The 17,093-nt window shown below is 41.6% G+C and overlaps 1 protein-coding gene across 1 annotated transcript in view; it reads left to right on the top strand.

Annotated features, from left to right (window-relative positions):
• The window catches only part of LOC146983009 (1-phosphatidylinositol 4,5-bisphosphate phosphodiesterase delta-3-A-like), a 36,786-nt gene that overhangs the window by 4,779 nt on the left and 14,914 nt on the right, over positions 1-17,093 (top strand). The window contains exons 2-4 of the mRNA XM_085784340.1: positions 7,051-7,218; positions 13,223-13,451; positions 16,191-16,320. Of these exons, the coding sequence (XP_085640466.1) occupies positions 7,051-7,218; positions 13,223-13,451; positions 16,191-16,320 (527 nt within the window). The remainder of the gene's footprint in view (positions 1-7,050; positions 7,219-13,222; positions 13,452-16,190; positions 16,321-17,093) is intronic.

The following is a 17,093-nucleotide window of genomic DNA, read 5'->3' as shown; positions in this document are numbered from 1 at the left end:
AGATAAATCAGCCACAACTTAAGATTCATGGTCGTCTATTTGTTTAATCTGTGATTTATTAAAATGAAATTCCAGAAGTTAAATGTTTAAATGTCTGAACTATTGTGTTTATTACAGCGATTAATACCACAAACAAGATGATAAAGTCGTAATTAATGATGCATCGTCGTCGTTTGTTATGAAGGAGGAGGAGAACGAGTGTGACCGGCTGCAGGGCCTTCATGTTCTGGCTGTAATTCTGCATTTCAAAATAAGAGCCTGCTGCTAAATCTGGAGGAGAATCTGCTCTGAGGTCAGCTGATGTCGCCACATCAGAGTCACAACTTTTTTATATATATTTTTTTTTTAAAAGCTTTCCTCAAATCACCTTTGAACAACAACACAGGGCCTTGTTCTGTCTGAGGAGATGCACTAGACTGGAGGACCGGACCGTCCTACTTCGGGGACAGCTGTGGGACAGAATTTAACAAAACTTTAATTGGCTCGTCTCCCGTTTCAAATCAGCGACACCCTCTCCTCGCTCGTCTATCTTTATGCAAGTGTATAATCTGGCTCTCGTGACAGTTGTTATGTTGATAGAAATGTGAACCGTGGCCCCGGGAGGAGCTGGTATGTGTGAGGCTGAGTGAAGTGGACTCATGCAGAGACACAATCTGTTAACTGACCAGCTGATTATTATGGTTTGGTTTCATCTTGGAGGCTCCTGCTGCACCGCTGCTCACATGTGTTGATAATACCCATAATACCCGGCCGCTCCGGAGAAATCTGCCGTATGGAGTTCATTTCACTGTTTATTGGTTTCTCAGTGCCGATCCAGCACCGGCCCCCTTTTTTTCTTTTTCTTTCTCTTTTATCTTTTTTAGTCGGTTGTTCACACATGGAGCCGTTTGGTGCTCAACAGTTTACAGTTCCTCAGCAATGATCCAAGCATCGTTGCTTTGGGAATGATAGTATTATCAGCATGTTGGTCGACCACAACTATAGTCCAGACCAAACTTTTTGTTCTCACGGGCCACAATGAGTTTTTGTGAACTAATATAGGCCTAAATTACATGTAAAAGCCATTACCCTACCTCAAAAAATAAAAGGAAACTAGGCTATATTCAAATAACATTCAGTTTCAGTGGGAACGGAGTTGTTAATGCTAAACAACATTGATATTTGAGCAGTGTCAGCATGTTAACATTAGCATTTAGCTAGCCTTCATCATTAGATTGAATGTTTGATTTGTTGATTGCAGTTTTTTAACCAAACATTTTAAAAGTAGGCTATAACTGTTCTTGGTGTTTAGTTCCACTTATGTAAGCATGCTATTTGCTAAGCTTACGTAGATCGAAGTATGGCAAACATTTCATTAGCGTGCTGACTATATAGCATTTTATTTATAACACATTTAGTTTTTTGACCAGATATCATGAAAACAAATTGTTATAGCTAAGCTTAGATGGTAAAAACTGCAATAATATGAACATTTTAGCTGCTAAACAATGTGAGCATTGTTAGTTAGTTAACAAACAAAAGATGTTTTGAACTAGCTGCTAACATCAAATATTAGCGGTTAGTTCAAAACACCTTTTGTTTTGTTTTTTTTGACCAGATATCATGAAAACTACTCCCTAAGATTAGATGGTAAACTATACCCTAACTGTAGCCTAAAATATATAAACATTTTAGCTGCCAAACGTCAACATCATGTTTGTGAGCATTTTCTGCCTTAGCATGTTGACGTTAGCATCTACAAGCACATTTACAGACTCCTCATCAAACTTTCTCATCTCACGCTGCTACCTCTGCTGCTTTGCTTTCTTCCCCTCTCTGTGACTGTGCCACTGTTTTTGCATTAGCATGAATACAGCGTCCCGGTTGCTAGCTGGTTGGCATGCAGGCCTGAGCGACCACGTGACCAAGTGGATGTCAACCAGATTTTCTGCCAAGACAATGAAAAGAAAACAGGGTGCAGCTCTGGAGCTTGAAGAATCATGCCCAATGCCCATCCTTTTTATTTACAGCCTCTTGAAGAGGAGAGGCTCTCACACACTCACAGGCTGAATGTGCCTCTGTTTACATGAACTCTGGTAAACTGGATCTGTCCATGCATGCAGGCCTGCTCTGCTCCTGGGTAGATTACACTCAGTACGTTTACATGCAGCACAGCTAAGTGGAGCTCTGCTCACAGCTCCATTTGAGCGTCTCGTCAGACATCTGTCCTTGTCTCAGTTAAATGCAACAGGGAAAATCAAATAATATATCTTAGTCGAATTTGGAGAAGTCCGGTATTAGTCGGACTAACGTGTTTACATCCACTTCAGTTGTTGGATTAAGGCCATGATTCGTTTTTTTCAACTGTCATGTAGGCTACTTGTACTGTAGGTAGGCAGGCAAGGGGGGTAGGAATGTGTTTAAAGGGATAGTTCAACATTTTGGCAAATTTTCCCATTGCCATAATCCCTATAGTCATAGCAGTAGGTTCGGTGCATGTTGTTTTGAGATGGGCGGGGCAGAGACGTGAGCTGCTCAGTGAACACAATGGAGGTGAACGGTACAGGTCCCCTGTCCCTCATCAAACTCGTCATCAAATACACAATCCAACAACTCCACAACGCTCTGGTGGACAAGTTGTGACCTGCACATTCACCACGCTATGAAATAATCATGTAGCCTATAATAATGTAACATTGACACATGAAGCAAATACTCTGGACTACTTTCTCTTTTGAAATCCCTCCGCCCAGCAGCCGTGTCTGGAATGTAGTTCCGGCTGCATTTGCCTCTAAAACAACTCTGTCTGGTAATGAGTTGTTGGATTGTGTATTTGATGAGTTTGATGAGGGACAGTGGACCGTCAGAGAGAGTCAACAACAAAGTGCAGCAGTGGGGGGAGTCGGGGCAGTTGAGGCGGTTATCGTGGCCGCTGACCTGCAGTTAATCAGGTCCTTGTGCTCTGCGTGTGGGAATGCCTCACATGGAGTAACAGCTCGGGAAAACATGGTTGTTATGGGCTGAGACGGGGATTTCTTTGTGTGTGTGTGTGTGACCCCAGTGGGGATGGGAACAGGGAGGTGGGGGTGTTACTGTAGCTATGGGGCCCCCCTTAAGGAACTGTCACCCACTTGGCTCTGATAATATGAGCTGTTGTCATCATTTCTTCAGCTGCTGCGCGTTTGATTCCTGCAGAGGAAACTGTCTCTTTCCTGTTTCCAGCTCCATCAGCTGATTATACAAACACCTGTTACTGCACAGAGCCTATATAATTTTTTTAGATTAAAATTGATTTTGCACAGTTAAATACACAAGTAAAAGGAACAGATAATAACAGAACGTTACCAGACAGAGTTGTTTTAGAGGTAAATTCAGAGACTGCTTGCTGAAAAACTGTCCTTGAAGGCAACGCGCATCAGCGGTTTTGCATGAATTTCCCTCTAAAACAACTCTGTCTGGTAACGTTCTGTTATTATCTCATAGCGTGGTGAATGTGCAAGTCACAACTTGTCCACCAGAGCGTTGTGGAGTTGTTGGATTGTGTATTTGATGAGTTTGATGAGGGAAACCAAGAAATCCCACTATTAGCCTCCGTAGCGTAGCTCTGAGCAGCTCACGGCTCTGCTCCGCCGTTCTAAAAATAGTTTGCACCGACAATTAAAGGTAACGAACCTACTACTGCTATGACTATAGGGATTATGGCAATGGGAACAATTTGCCAAAATGTTGAACTATCCCTTTAAGCTGTCACAGCAGTTGTTGCTTCAGTACAGATGGTTCTTAGTTTAAAACCAGTAATCGTAGCAGTAAATGTAATTTAGCATCGTGTAGAATGAGGATGGGAAGATTCAAAGCAGCTTTGAGTCTGAATGTTGTTGTTTTTTGCAGTAGTGTGTCTTCACCTGCAGGAACACACAGACACACACACACACACACACTGACTCCACAGTATTGGATTGTACCACTGTGTTTGTGTAGTTCCGTTCAGTATCTGTCGATGACTTTCACCCCATAATGGATTAACTCTGGTCAATAAGACGAGTAGTGTTGATATAAAAGGACCTTTAAACTCTCTCTCAGTCAACAGTCTGATCAGCTTCATGTGTTTGTGGCTTCGTGTTGTGAAACCAGAGGAATTTCTTGTGCAAACGTGGCAGCGGTGATAAATCATTAAACCTTTTATTTTATTTATTTATTTATTTTTTTTATAGAATATAACTCATCATGCACCGAACACTTTTCATCTGCACAACTCGTGTCCACTCGTCCTTCACCTCTCCTCCATCCATCCATTCATCCCTCCGTCCTCTCACCACGGTAACACTCATCAGGCCTCCGCATCGCTCTGCTGCGTTTTTTTCCCTGAGAAACTTGTGGTTGTGTCAAAGTCGTTCTTCTGGACTCAGTTTCCACTGATGAGAGCAGCCTGGGAGAACTGGTATGAGTGTCGGAGCCAGAAACAAACCAAAAAAAAACAAAAAACCCCCAACTCTTTCCATTCGCCGCCTGCAGCTCCGTCCCGTTGGCCCGCCGCCGCCCCGGGAGGCGCGTAAATCCACAAATTATCATTACTGAGTTACGTTTCAGCCGTGATAAACACATGTCGGTCCAGACTGGACGGACATGAAGGAATGAAAGACGGACATTTTTGACTTTGAGCCCCCGGCTGACGCGTTCAAGACGCTCGGTTGTTTATTAAACTCTGCAGCAGGAAAGTTTCCTCATGATCGGATTCGATTATCAGGATTGTTGCGCCTTTTTCATGCGCTCATAGCTGAGCTCATTTTAAGAACTTAAAACTTTATCTATTTTCTTTTATTCTACTTTTTTATTCGTCTTTGCTCCTGCTTTTAACTCTGTTTACATTTTTTTCAATGCTGTTTTATGCTGTTCTTTTTAAATGTTTTGTCTTTATGTAAAGCACATTGAATTGCCTTGGTATGAAATGTGCTATATAAATAAAGATGCCTTGCCATACGTGTCTTTGAAAAAACAACGGTCCAAAGACACAAAGCGTCCATGATCGGTTTAAAGTGTTTATTGTAACAAAAATCCAAAAAGAGCCAACAAGCAGTTATATCAAAAGAGAAAAATAATACTCGGTGACTTTTAATAAATAATAATAATGATGATAACAGTGAGATGATGATGGTCAACAAAAAATATTAGAGCTTCTACTTCTCTTTGTGTTCAAAACTCCTGCCACCATACACAACAAGTAAAAGAAAATAACCACACTCCCTCAACGTGTCAACACAATGACATAAACCTATGGAAAGAAACAGACAGAATATATTTTGGCTCCTACAACGATATTAAAGCAGAAGTAAGTGGTCCAGTCGTTTTCGCTAATGCTGCGTTCCAGGCAGGCTTTTGAAATCGTAAATTACAGCTTCAAGTCACAACTTACGACTTTGTAGCGTTTCAGGCAACCCACTCGTGTTTTTCCGACCTGTTTTACCGGTGAAAGTCACTATAACGGCCACTCGTAACTTCCGACCCGTGAACTCGTACCAGATCGAACTGGTACCACTTCACGGTCGGAAAAATACGAGTTTCCTTGAACGCACCATAACAGTCCTCGTCCCTACGTCACCACATTCACGGCGTCCCTTGGCTGCACACACAGCCCTGCATGCCGTTCTCTCTCCTCATTGGATAAAAACTGTAGGATACGAGAAATGTTTTCTCTTCGGCTCAGAGCAGAGCAGAGTGACTGACAGACCCGTGTTTCGGTCCAAACACTCTATGTAAGTGATTGCTGTCGGAAGATATAACTATTTAAGACTTATATTAACACAAATATATCACTTACTTCTGCTTTAACGATGCAATTCTCCGAGAAGAAAAGAAGGAAAACTGTTAAAATCAATCTAACCAACCTGTTTTAGCTGATTAGATTCAGCTCAGGTTATTATTTTTTAATGATATTATATTGTCAGAGTTGAATGATAATAGTCATAAAAACAGGCCGTTATGTTCTCTAAAGTTAGTTACCGTTAAAGTTACATTTCACAGTTTAACTGATGTTAACTGACCTGGTCATGCTCCTCTCTCTCTCATTGTTTCTCTCTCCATCATCTCTCTTGTTTTCGTTTAGTTATAATAAATAACAACATTTATGAATCTAACAATCGATGTATCGGCTACAGCTTTAGCAGTAACGGTGTTGACTGAGGGATGATCAATGTCGGGTATGTTACTTTTAAAAAGTAATTAGTGACAGTTACGAGTTACTTTTCCCAAAGGTAACTGAGTTGGTATCTTAATTACTACATTATAAAAGTAACAAATTACCAGGAAAAGTAACTATTGCGTTAAATATGTCAAATTACTTGGACTCGCCCCCCTAATCCCCCGTTTATCTGTGCGGAGGGATACGGAGTGAGTTGGTTAGTTACAGAAAACAACTTTTCCCCAACTAGTTGATGGACTGAAAAAAAGTGTATAATGTACACTTCTGTTGTGGTAATACAATGTATTTAACTTCATTCAGAGCGTCTCTGCAGTCAGATTTGTACGTTGTCCGTCCATATAACGTAACTTAAACAGGTGTATTATTATATTATTTTTTGACGGGACTTCTTCAGTCAAGTTACGGCGTATTTTATTGTCAGTAACAGAAGCGGCGTTATAACGGGGGAAACGGTCAGTAAACAACGTTAGTAACAGTGTTATTTAGTAATACTGTTATTTTATTTAAGGCCGTTGTTCCCGTCACTGGAGTTGGTTTCACAGAATGAGAGTTAGTCACTGTTGAAGCTCTCGCCCACGGAGCTGAACAACCAGCATCAGGTTTAGTGAAGTGTTGAAATGAAGCAGCAAGGGGCCGAGGTCAGAGGAGGGAGTTTGAACCTGTGATCAACCTCGTTTCATGCTGACTCACAACAACTTCTCCTTTTTGTTAATGTGTGTTTTGTTTGTTTTTATTCTGTTTTATGCTTATTTTTTTAATGTTTTGTCTTTATGTAAAGCACATTGAGTTGCCTTGGTATGAAATGCGCTGTATAAATAAAGATGCCTTGCCTAATGTCAATGTGTGTGTGTGTGCTTGTTTGTGTGTGTGAGCAGGGCTGCAGGACAACGAGGACATCCGTGTGATGATGCAGGGCTGCAGCATGGTGAAGGTTCGATCCCCGCGCTGGCAGAAGAGCAGGAGCCTGCGGCTGCTGGAGGACGGACTCACTGTGTGGTGCGAGTCCACCAAGAGCTCCCGCAAGGCCAAGGCCCAGCAGACCTGTGAGTGTGTCTCTCTCTGTGTGTGTGTGTGTGTGTGTGTGTGTGTGTGTGTGTCTGTGTGTGTGTGTGTGTGTGTGTGTGTGTGTGTGTGTGTGTGTGTGTGTGTGTGTGTGGGCTGGGTTCAGTTGACTCAGGAGGGAGGATTAAAAAAAACAGCAGCAGGAGGAGAAAGGAGGAGCTGCTTCTGTAAATATGATGAAAAGAGGGAAAGTTAAAGGACAATTCCGGGCAAATTCAACTCGGGGCTGTATTTTCCTAACATTTTAGGTCTAAAAGAAGGAATCTGAAAATTTTCAGTTTAATTGCTCCTGTTTTGCGGTAGTTGTGTCTGTCCCCGCATCGCCACGGCAGCGATGAATGGGAGCGGATTGAAGTTCCGCTGCTTAGGCTGTTTACATCCCTCAAAGCCACAGACAGCTTCAGATGGCGACTCAAACATGCACCCAGAAGTTTATTTACTTCAAACAAGCCGACATGTTTGTAAAACTAGAACTAATTCAAAATCTCGTGCGAGACCCAAGTTGACGCTCGGTGTGTTCACGTGCAGTCGGAAGCTCCCGTTTGTGTCATAAACACAGGAATATCAACTCTCGACTTGCTTCAAGTAAAAAAAAACTTCTGGGTGCATGTTTGAGTCGCCATCTGACGCTGTCTGTGGCTTTGAGGGATGTAAACAGCCTAAGCAGCAGAACTTCAATCCACTCCCATTCATTGCTGCTGTGGCGATGCGGTGACAGACACAAATACCGCAAAACAGGAGCAATTAAACTGAAAATCTTCAGATTCCTTCTTTTAGACCTAAAATGTTAGGAAAATACAGCCCCGAGTTGAAATTGCCCGGCATTGTCCTTTAAAACATCAGACACTTTTCTACAGAGCAGCAGGACTCAGGCTCCGGTCCGGTCCGGTCTGGCTGATGTGAGTCAGTGCTTTTTGTTCAGAGCTGTTGATCTGCTCCATCTTGGCTCCACCTCACACACACACACACACACACACACACTTCCATCTCCTTGGCTGAGCGCTGTGTTGCATTCAAGTCCCAGTTCACAACAAAGCGATAATAATAACACAATATTCTGACTCAGGTACAGGTTAAGGTGCAGTACGACACCACGACACCAGTGACCAGGAAGTGAATGACTGGTTTGATTTTATTGTGACAGATGAGTTTAGAAACTAGTGAGGCTTTAAGAATCTCCTTGTTTGTGAAACCTAAACTTAAGTACAACTTCACCAAACGCTCCAGTTCACAGCCTCAATTTAACAACTTTCCTAACAGGTTTAATTTAATTTAATTCAGGGTTTCCCGCAGCGCTTTCCTGTTAAGGCGGCCGCCTTAACAACAAAGAGCTGCCGCCTAAACTAACATCTTAAAAAAAAAAAAATGTAGCGATATTCGCCACCACCGCCGCCCCCCCCCCCCCCCCCCCCCCCCCCCCCCCCCCCGTCGGACGATGGCCGCATCCTCTCACACACATACACACCACAGAGAAGCGCGCACGCATAACAGCAGCGCGTGTTGAAAGCGAAACTTTAATACGGCACGGCGCGTCCCTCCCCGTCGATCGATCCCCCCCCCCCCCCCGTCAACAGATCTCCGCTACCCCCCCCCCGTCGACAGGTCAGACACCACCTTAACTAACAAATTTTCTGGGGGAAACACTGTAATTAAATTTATTTATTTAAAAAGGACAATGTACAGTAGGGGTGGGCATTTGAAGAAATCTTTTTGATCGATCATCGGGAAAATTAACGATCAATTATCGATTAATCGTTAATATTCATATTCATATTCATAATTAAAAACAAAATGCGTGCGGCTATGGTGTGTGCCAGTAATCCAGGGCAGTCCCCGTGAAGGAAGAAGGTCAGACAACAACGTACACGGACGTCTGTGTGCTTGTGCTTCACCTGTAGGGACAGTGCCGACACCGGCATTTAAAAAAAAAAAAAAAAAAGCATTGTTGCGCCGCCTGGCTCACCTGCAGCTGAGCCGTCAGAGCAGCTCTGCTGTCCCTCTCTCTTCAGCCTCGTGTTTGGCTGCACTTGTACAAAAAGAAAATCGCAAGCACTTTCAAAATGTGAAAGCGTGTGTTTTATTGTTATTTCTGTAGCCAACACGGCGGAGCGGCGCTCTGATCACGGGAGCACAGATATTTACCTTAAGTTTCATTTTAACCGTCGTTAAACAGCTTCGGACTAATTGTGATGTTAGATAAATGACTTGTAGCTTGTAACTTACAGAGAGAGTGGAGGCTCCTTCCACACTGCTGCTGAAAACCAAACCTGCTGATCAGAGCGGGCGGAGCCGCGGGGTCACAGCTCATGTCCGCGACACAAGCGCCCCGTCGTATTTATTTAATTATTTCACTCTTAAACCATGTAATAATAATAATAGGCCTGTATAATAATAATTATATAGAGTTTATTGGTTGTTATGAAAAAATAAAACCGGGGTTTATTTCTCCATGACAACTTCTGCCCTCTACATGATCCCTTATAATAAATCGATAAAAATTTTCCCATCTGCCTCATCATCAAATCATGCCCATCCCTAATGTACAGTAATAACATCAACTCTTTTCTCTTTTTAAGGAAAAGAGAAAGGAAAAAGGCCAACGTAAATGTACCGTAGTTAGCAAGTAGCTAACCCGCTGTCCTCTGGCAGTTTACACAGAAAAGATTTCATTACAATGAGACAAGACACAGGTAAATGAGACAGACATAGAATCAGACACAATATTGACAGATGAAGTAAAACAGACAGTACAATAAGATCAGAGGTACAAAGAAGTGTTCTAACAAACATTCAAAACAGGCAACAAAACAAACTCCGTTGTACAAATCAGGTCAAAGATTGATTTAAATAACGATAATACAAGTTTATTTATAAAGTTTCTTTTTGCACATAAATGCACATTTTGTTCCGGTGATGACGGAGGAACTTAGTTAGTTAGTCACTTAGTTTTGGGTCTGATTCATCTTCAGACGACGGTGACGTGCAAAAGGCCGAGGAAACAAACAAAGGTTCTCCCTCTGAGGTTTCTAGAGATTTACTGAAGGAGGTTAAAGGTTAAAGACGAGTCAGCTGACGAGCCGGAGCTCCGCCTCCAGCTGCTCCACCTCTGCTCTGTTTGCTCTCTGCGACCTGCTGCTGGTTTGTGGGTCAGAGTAGGAGGAGGAGGAGGAGGAGGAGGAGTAGGAGGAAGAGGAGGAGGAGGAGGAAGAGGAAGAGGAGGTCGTCATGATGACTCCAGAAATAGAGCGAGTGTTCGAGTTGCAGCGTGTCACTACGTTACAACAACGACGAGGAGCAGAGACGCCGCCTCGCTCTCTGCAGACAGAGACTGATAACGCCACATGGCCTGAGCGTGTGTGTGTGTGTGTGTGTGTGTGTGTGTGCATGTGATTCCCTGATGGAGTCTTGGCTGCTTCCTCCTGTTTCCAGCGCTCCTCTCCAGCTCCGGTGTGATCTGACACCTGCACGTCAGCGCCTCACACACACACACACACACACACACACACACACACACACACACACACACACACACACACACACACACACACACACACACACACACACACTTCACCGCTGCTGCTCTTCTTCTCCTTCTTCTCTGAGTCGACCCATGCGCTCACATACCTGTTAGTTCTGCAGTGGTGGACAGTAACGGAGTACATTTACTTGAGTACTGTACTTAAGTACATATCCAGAGGATTTGTATTTTACTTGAGTATTAGATTTCTTTGGTACTTATTACTCTTACTTGAATACATTTCCAAAGACAAATATTTTTTACTTTTACTCGAGTTAATTTCTAGGAAGGCTGAAAAGTACTTGTTACTTTCAGGTCTGCTCTTTTTTTTTTTTACTCTTACTCGAGTAACATGTCGACTGAGCTACTTTTACTTGTAACAGAGTGAATTTTGACCAGTAGTATTTGTACTCTTACTCAGGTACTGGGGTCGAGTACTCTGTCCATCTCTGTAGTTCTGTCGCGGCTCCGTGATTAGAGACAAAACGAGACAAGAAGCAGGAATGTGGAGTGAGTGTGAGGAGGCGTTTTACGACCCGCTGCCACAGAAAAACGCTGGTTGTTGCCCCACGGAGCGACGGCCACAACAACAAGGCCGTTGTGTCACAGCTAGGGTTGCAAAGGGGCGGAAAATTTCCAGTAAATTTCCGGTAAATTTCCATGGGAAGTTAAGATGGGGAGTATTGAAATATTCCAAATTAGAAACTTTCCATGGGAATTATGGGAATGTATAGGAATTATTGGGAATTAACTGGAAATTGGGGGTAATTTAAACAAACTGTATCATATCCAAACATAAATGTAAATTTCGTTTGTCATAAGCAGACATCCATGCAAAATAATACCATTAAAAAACATGACATTTCGACAGATTTATTTGTGAGTAGAACTTTATCAAGTTTTAATTATGTATGAACAATCAGTTCTTTTACTGAACAACAAAAACATGAATGTTGAGTAAAATATTATTAATTACTTATTCAGCGCCACCCTTCAATTTTGTTAATTTTGGATTTATTCCTGTTTATTCCCATATATTCCCGTTAATTCCCATGGAAAATTTCCAACTTTGAAAATTCCTGGAATTTTGCAACCCTAGTCATAGCCAGTTAGGAGCCTGTGTGTGTGTGTGTGTGTGTGTGTGTGTGTGTGTGTGTGTGTGTGTGTGTGTGTGTGTGTGTGTGTGTGTGTGTGTGTGTGTGTGTGTGTGTGTGTGTGTGTGTGTGTGTGTGTGTTGCCCAGACTCACAGCTCTGCAAATATGAGATAAACAGACCTCACACACTCTCAGACTGAATCAAACCTCTGGTGTTTGCAGAGCGAGGTCACGACCGTCCGTGCTCCGATTAGCAGCGCGGCCGACGGACGGACGAAGGTTGAAAACTGTTCAAAGTGTAAAACTTCATCTGTTTAATATATATAATATAATATGATATATATAATATAATTTAACTTTATTATAATGATTTTTATTAAAAATTAGATAAGAGAAGAAAGTGAAATCTTTAAAGGAGACATATTCTGCCCACTTTTACACAAATTAAAATAGTTCCCAGGTGTCTTAAAGGGATAGTTCAACATTTTTGGGGAAATTGGCCCATTGCCATAATCGCTATAGACATAGCAGTAGGTTTGTTACCTTTAATTGTCGGTGCAAGCTATTTTTAGAACGGCGGAGCAGAGCGGCGAGCTGCTCAGGCTAATGGGATTTCTTGGTTTCCCTCATCAAACTCATCAAATACACAATCCAACAACTCCACAACGCTCTGGTGGACAAGTTGTGAGCTGCACATTCACCACGCTGAGATAATAACACAACGTTACCAGACAGAGTTGTTTTAGAGGGAAATACAGAGACTGCTTGATGAAAAACTGTCCCTGAAGGCAACGCGCATCAGTGGTTTTGCATGAATTTACCTCTAAAACAACTCTGTCTGGTAACGTTGTGTTATTATCTCATACCGTGGTGAATGTGCAGGTCACAACTTGTCCACCAGAGCGTTGTGGAGTTGTTGGATTGTGTATTTGATGAGTTTGATGAGGGAAACCAAGAAATCCCATGAGCCTCCGTAGCGTAGCTCTGAGGAGCTCGCGGCTCTGCTCCACCGTTCTAAAAATAGCTTGCACCGACAATTAAAGGTAACAAACCTACTGCTATTACTATAGGGATTATGGCAATGGGGCTAATTTGACAAAAATGTTGAACTATCCCTTTAAGCTGAAACACAAACACAGAGGCAGGACGGAGGAGTGAAGCTGCTTTTTATTAAAATAAATAAATAAATAAAAGTGTGAGTGGAGGAGGAGGAGGAAGGAAACCAACAGCAGGAAGAGGAAACAGGAAGAAACAGAGAAAAACAAAGGAGAAGGAGACGGTGATGGAGAGATAATGACGACCTTAAAAGGCAGAGGCAGCTCTACTGTTCTAACACTAAAGTCTTCACTCTTTCTCCTCCTCCCTCCCTCCAGTCGCGGTGACCGAGGTGGAGTGTGTGCGTGAGGGCTGCCAGTCCGAGGCGCTGCGGCGGCTCTCCGGCTCGGTGCCCGACAGCCGCTGCTTCACGGTGGTGTTCAGAGGAGCCAGGAAGAGTCTGGACCTGCTGTGTCCCTGCGAGGTGGAGGCCCAGCGCTGGGTCCGAGGCCTCCGCATGCTGAAGGAGCGCGTGGCCAACATGACCCAGAAGGAGAAACTCGACCAATATCCTTTTCTTCTGGTGTTTCCATCCAGAAGTTCTTTGTCTATGTCACAAATCAGGTCAAAAATTTATTTAAATAACGATAATACAAGTTTATTTATAAAGTTTCTTTCTTCACAAAGTTTCAAAATGAAAAGTAGACAACAAGAAAACCAAAGAAAAAGTGAAACTCTTCTAAAAACAGTGAGTTTCAGCCTGAAGAAGACCGACACAGATCAATATAAGAAGTAAAACACCTGGTTTTCTTCAGGTGTTTTCGTCCAAAAGTTCTTTGTCTGTGTTCATCCCACAAATCAGGTCAAATATTGATTTAAATAGCGATAATATAGGTTTATTTATAAAGTTTCCTTATTCACAAAGTTTCAAAACAAAAACTAAATAACAACAAAACCTAAGAAAAAGTGAAACTCTTTTAAAAAACAGTGAGTTTCAGCCTGAAGACGACCGACACAGACCAATATAAAAAAAGTAAAATATCTGGTTTTCTTCAGGTGTTTTCATCCAGAAGTTATTTGTCTATGTCACAAATCAGGTCAAAAATTGATTTAAATAACAATAATACAGGTTTCTTTCTTCACAAAGTTTCAAAATAAAAAGTAAATTACTGACAACAAAACCAAAGAAAAACTGAAACTCTTTTAAAAAACTGAGTTTCAGCCTGAAGACGACCGACACAGATCAATATAAAAATCAATCAATCAATCAGGCTTTATTTGTGTAGCACTTTTCATGCCCACAGCAGCTCAAAGTGCTTCACATGATAAAAACAATTAAGGAACATAGGGGACACATATTGGGAGACACACATACATTCACATTCACACAATAATTTTAGAACATTGGATTTTAGAGACATCGAGGAAACGCTATCTTATACTCAATCATTTGCAATGAGGAAAACACCATAAAGTGTAAAGTAAAATAGATAAAATGAGAAGAAGAAAAAAAAACACCAGATAAAATGAAGTAAAATAGATAGGTGTAATAGGATAAAATGGAATAAGAATGAATGAATTAAAATAGAATAAAGAATAGAATAATAAGCAGATCAGATAGGTAACTAGGACCGAGACCGTTACGAGCTTTAAAAAACATTATACGGATCTTAAAATCAATCCTGAAGCAGACAGGTAGCCAGTGCAGAGACCTTAAATCGGTGTAATGTGTGCTCTCTCTCTCTGGTCCTCCTTAAGACTAGCTGGAGTGGAGCGATGTAAAAAAAAAAAAAAGAGTAAAATATCTGGTTTTCTTTAGGTTTTTTCACCCAAATGTTTTTTGTCTGTGTTCATTTCACAAATCAGGTCAAAGATTGATTTAAATAATGATAATACAAGTTTATTTATGAAGTTTCTTTCTTCACAAAGTTTGCAAGAGAAAAAGTGAGTGGTCGACGTGACCCAGAAGGAGAAACTGGACCGATATCCCGCCACCGCCGCTGCCGTTGCCGTTTCCAATCAGTCAGAATAAAAGTGGTGAACATATAAATAGCGTGGCGGAGGCAGCGCTGCTATGTGGAGCCACTGTCACATGTCGGACCCACGGCCACGGCATAGCGAAGGCAGCTAAATATAGAAGGACTATCACTGTTATTAACAATCCTTCATAGGCAGAGGAGATGAAGATGATCCTCCTCCTCCTGTTGTAACCGTGGTGACGTGTATTTACCTGTAGAAGTGTGAAGTGCAGGTGACAGCGAAGTAAAATTAGTCTCTTGTTGCTATCGACCTGTTTTCCTTAGTAACAACATCACATCACATGGACCTGGTCTCTGTCCATGTTGCATAGAAACAGAAAGAAAGAGGTGGATGTCACTCACAGGTGAACGTCTGCAGAATTAGAACCAGAAACTTTATTGATCCTGAACTTTATTCACATAAGATTCATATGAAACAGAACAAAAACACAAAAACATAAAACTAAATGTTTCTGAAAGAGATTCCTCGGTGGTTCAGTTCTCACAGTTTCTCCTCTTTAGATTTTAAATCCAAAACGTGTCGCCCGTTTCCTTTTTTCTCCAGTTTTTTTTCTCCAATCTCAATTTATATGTCAGTTTTTACATTTTGTAAATTTCTCAGATTGATATTTGTCGTTTTTCGGTGCTGTGTGGTCGTTTTCTTTTACTTTCTACTAGAGATACTGTATAGAGATAGATAAGGATTGTATATCCTAGTACTTAGTATTTAGTTTTTATATGACTGTTTAGTAGCCTTTCCTGTTTCTCTCTCATTTATCTAGTTTAATGATCCTTGTTGTTTTCCCTAAGTTGAGTTACAGCTGCTCCCCCAGCAACAGATAGAGAATATAAAGTCTATAAATATAAATCTATACAAAAAAGAGTAAGCAAGATAAATATAATCATATGATATTAGAAAATAAATGTCCTCAGGAGAAAAACAGATCTGTCCGGGCTTTTTAAACTGAGGAAACAGAATCAGAGATAATGCCTACATTACCCACAATGCAACTAAAAAAAAAATAAAAAATCATATCTCACGACACACAATAACAACCTTTAACTGTCTCTCCTCTTTGTACCAACTCTTAGACATTATGGTCTGTAAAAGTTTATTGCTGCGTCCGACCGTTAGTCACGAGTTCAAAGGTTTTACAGCCTCACGGCAAAACAACAGCAGAGAATGGGAGAGGCGTCGCCGTGACGACAACGCCCACAGAAAGATGCATGAGGCCAAAAAAAAAAAAAAGTGTGAGTTTGGTTGTTTTGTTCCTTAACTGTGTTGCACCTGGATCCGAGGCTACCTGCGGCGAGCGGACCAGAACCAGGACGGGAAGATGAGCTACGACGAAGTGAAGCGGCTGCTGCAGATGATCAACATCGACCTGAGCGAGCAGTACGCACGCTGTCTGTTCAAGGTCAGGGCCGGCAATCAATCAACCAATCAATCAATCAATCAATCAATTGAATTTTATGTATAAACTTGACTGAGAATTTAAAACCAAGGGATAGTTCAACATTTTGGCAAATTGGCCCATTGCCATAATCCCTATAGTCATAGCAGTAGGTTCGTTACCTTTAATTGTCTGTGCAAGCTATTTTTAGAACGGCGGAGCAGAGCCGTGAGCTGCTCAGAGCTACGCTACGGAGGCTCATGGGATTTCTTGGTTTCTCTCATCAAACTCATCAAATACACAATCCAACAACTCCACAACGCTCTGGTGGACAAGTTGTGACCTGCACATTCACCACGCTATGAGATGATAACACAACGTTACCAGACAGAGTTGTTTTAGAGGGACATTCATGCAATGAATGGGCCAATTTGCCAAAATGTTGAACTATCCCTTTAAGACAAGCTCAGTTTAATTTAGTTTAGTTTAGTTTATGAGCTTAGTAAAGTCAGGTTTATTTATTTAAATACCAAGTTTAAGCTTAGTTTCATCAGCAGGGTTCATGTCAAAGGGTTAAACTGGATTTTTGGTCAAACCCATTTTGAGTTTAAAAGTCAAGTTTAAAGTTAACCAGAGATCAGAGTTTAAGATGTTGGTGTAAAACAAAACCTAAACTCAGTTTGAATAGAAGAAAACTAGTTCGGTGCAACAGAATTTCAATTTAAACCAGGATTAAATCTGGTTTAAAAGTTAAACCATGTGGGTGCGATCCAGACTTAGAAAGTAATACACCAATA

Source organism: Trachurus japonicus, chromosome 8 (genome assembly GCF_045865225.1).
Source record: "Trachurus japonicus isolate A0001 chromosome 8, Traja_1.0".
Lineage (NCBI taxonomy): Eukaryota > Metazoa > Chordata > Actinopteri > Carangiformes > Carangidae > Trachurus > Trachurus japonicus.
Note: the sequence above shows the minus strand (reverse complement) of the source record. Positions and strands in the feature narration are given on the sequence as shown.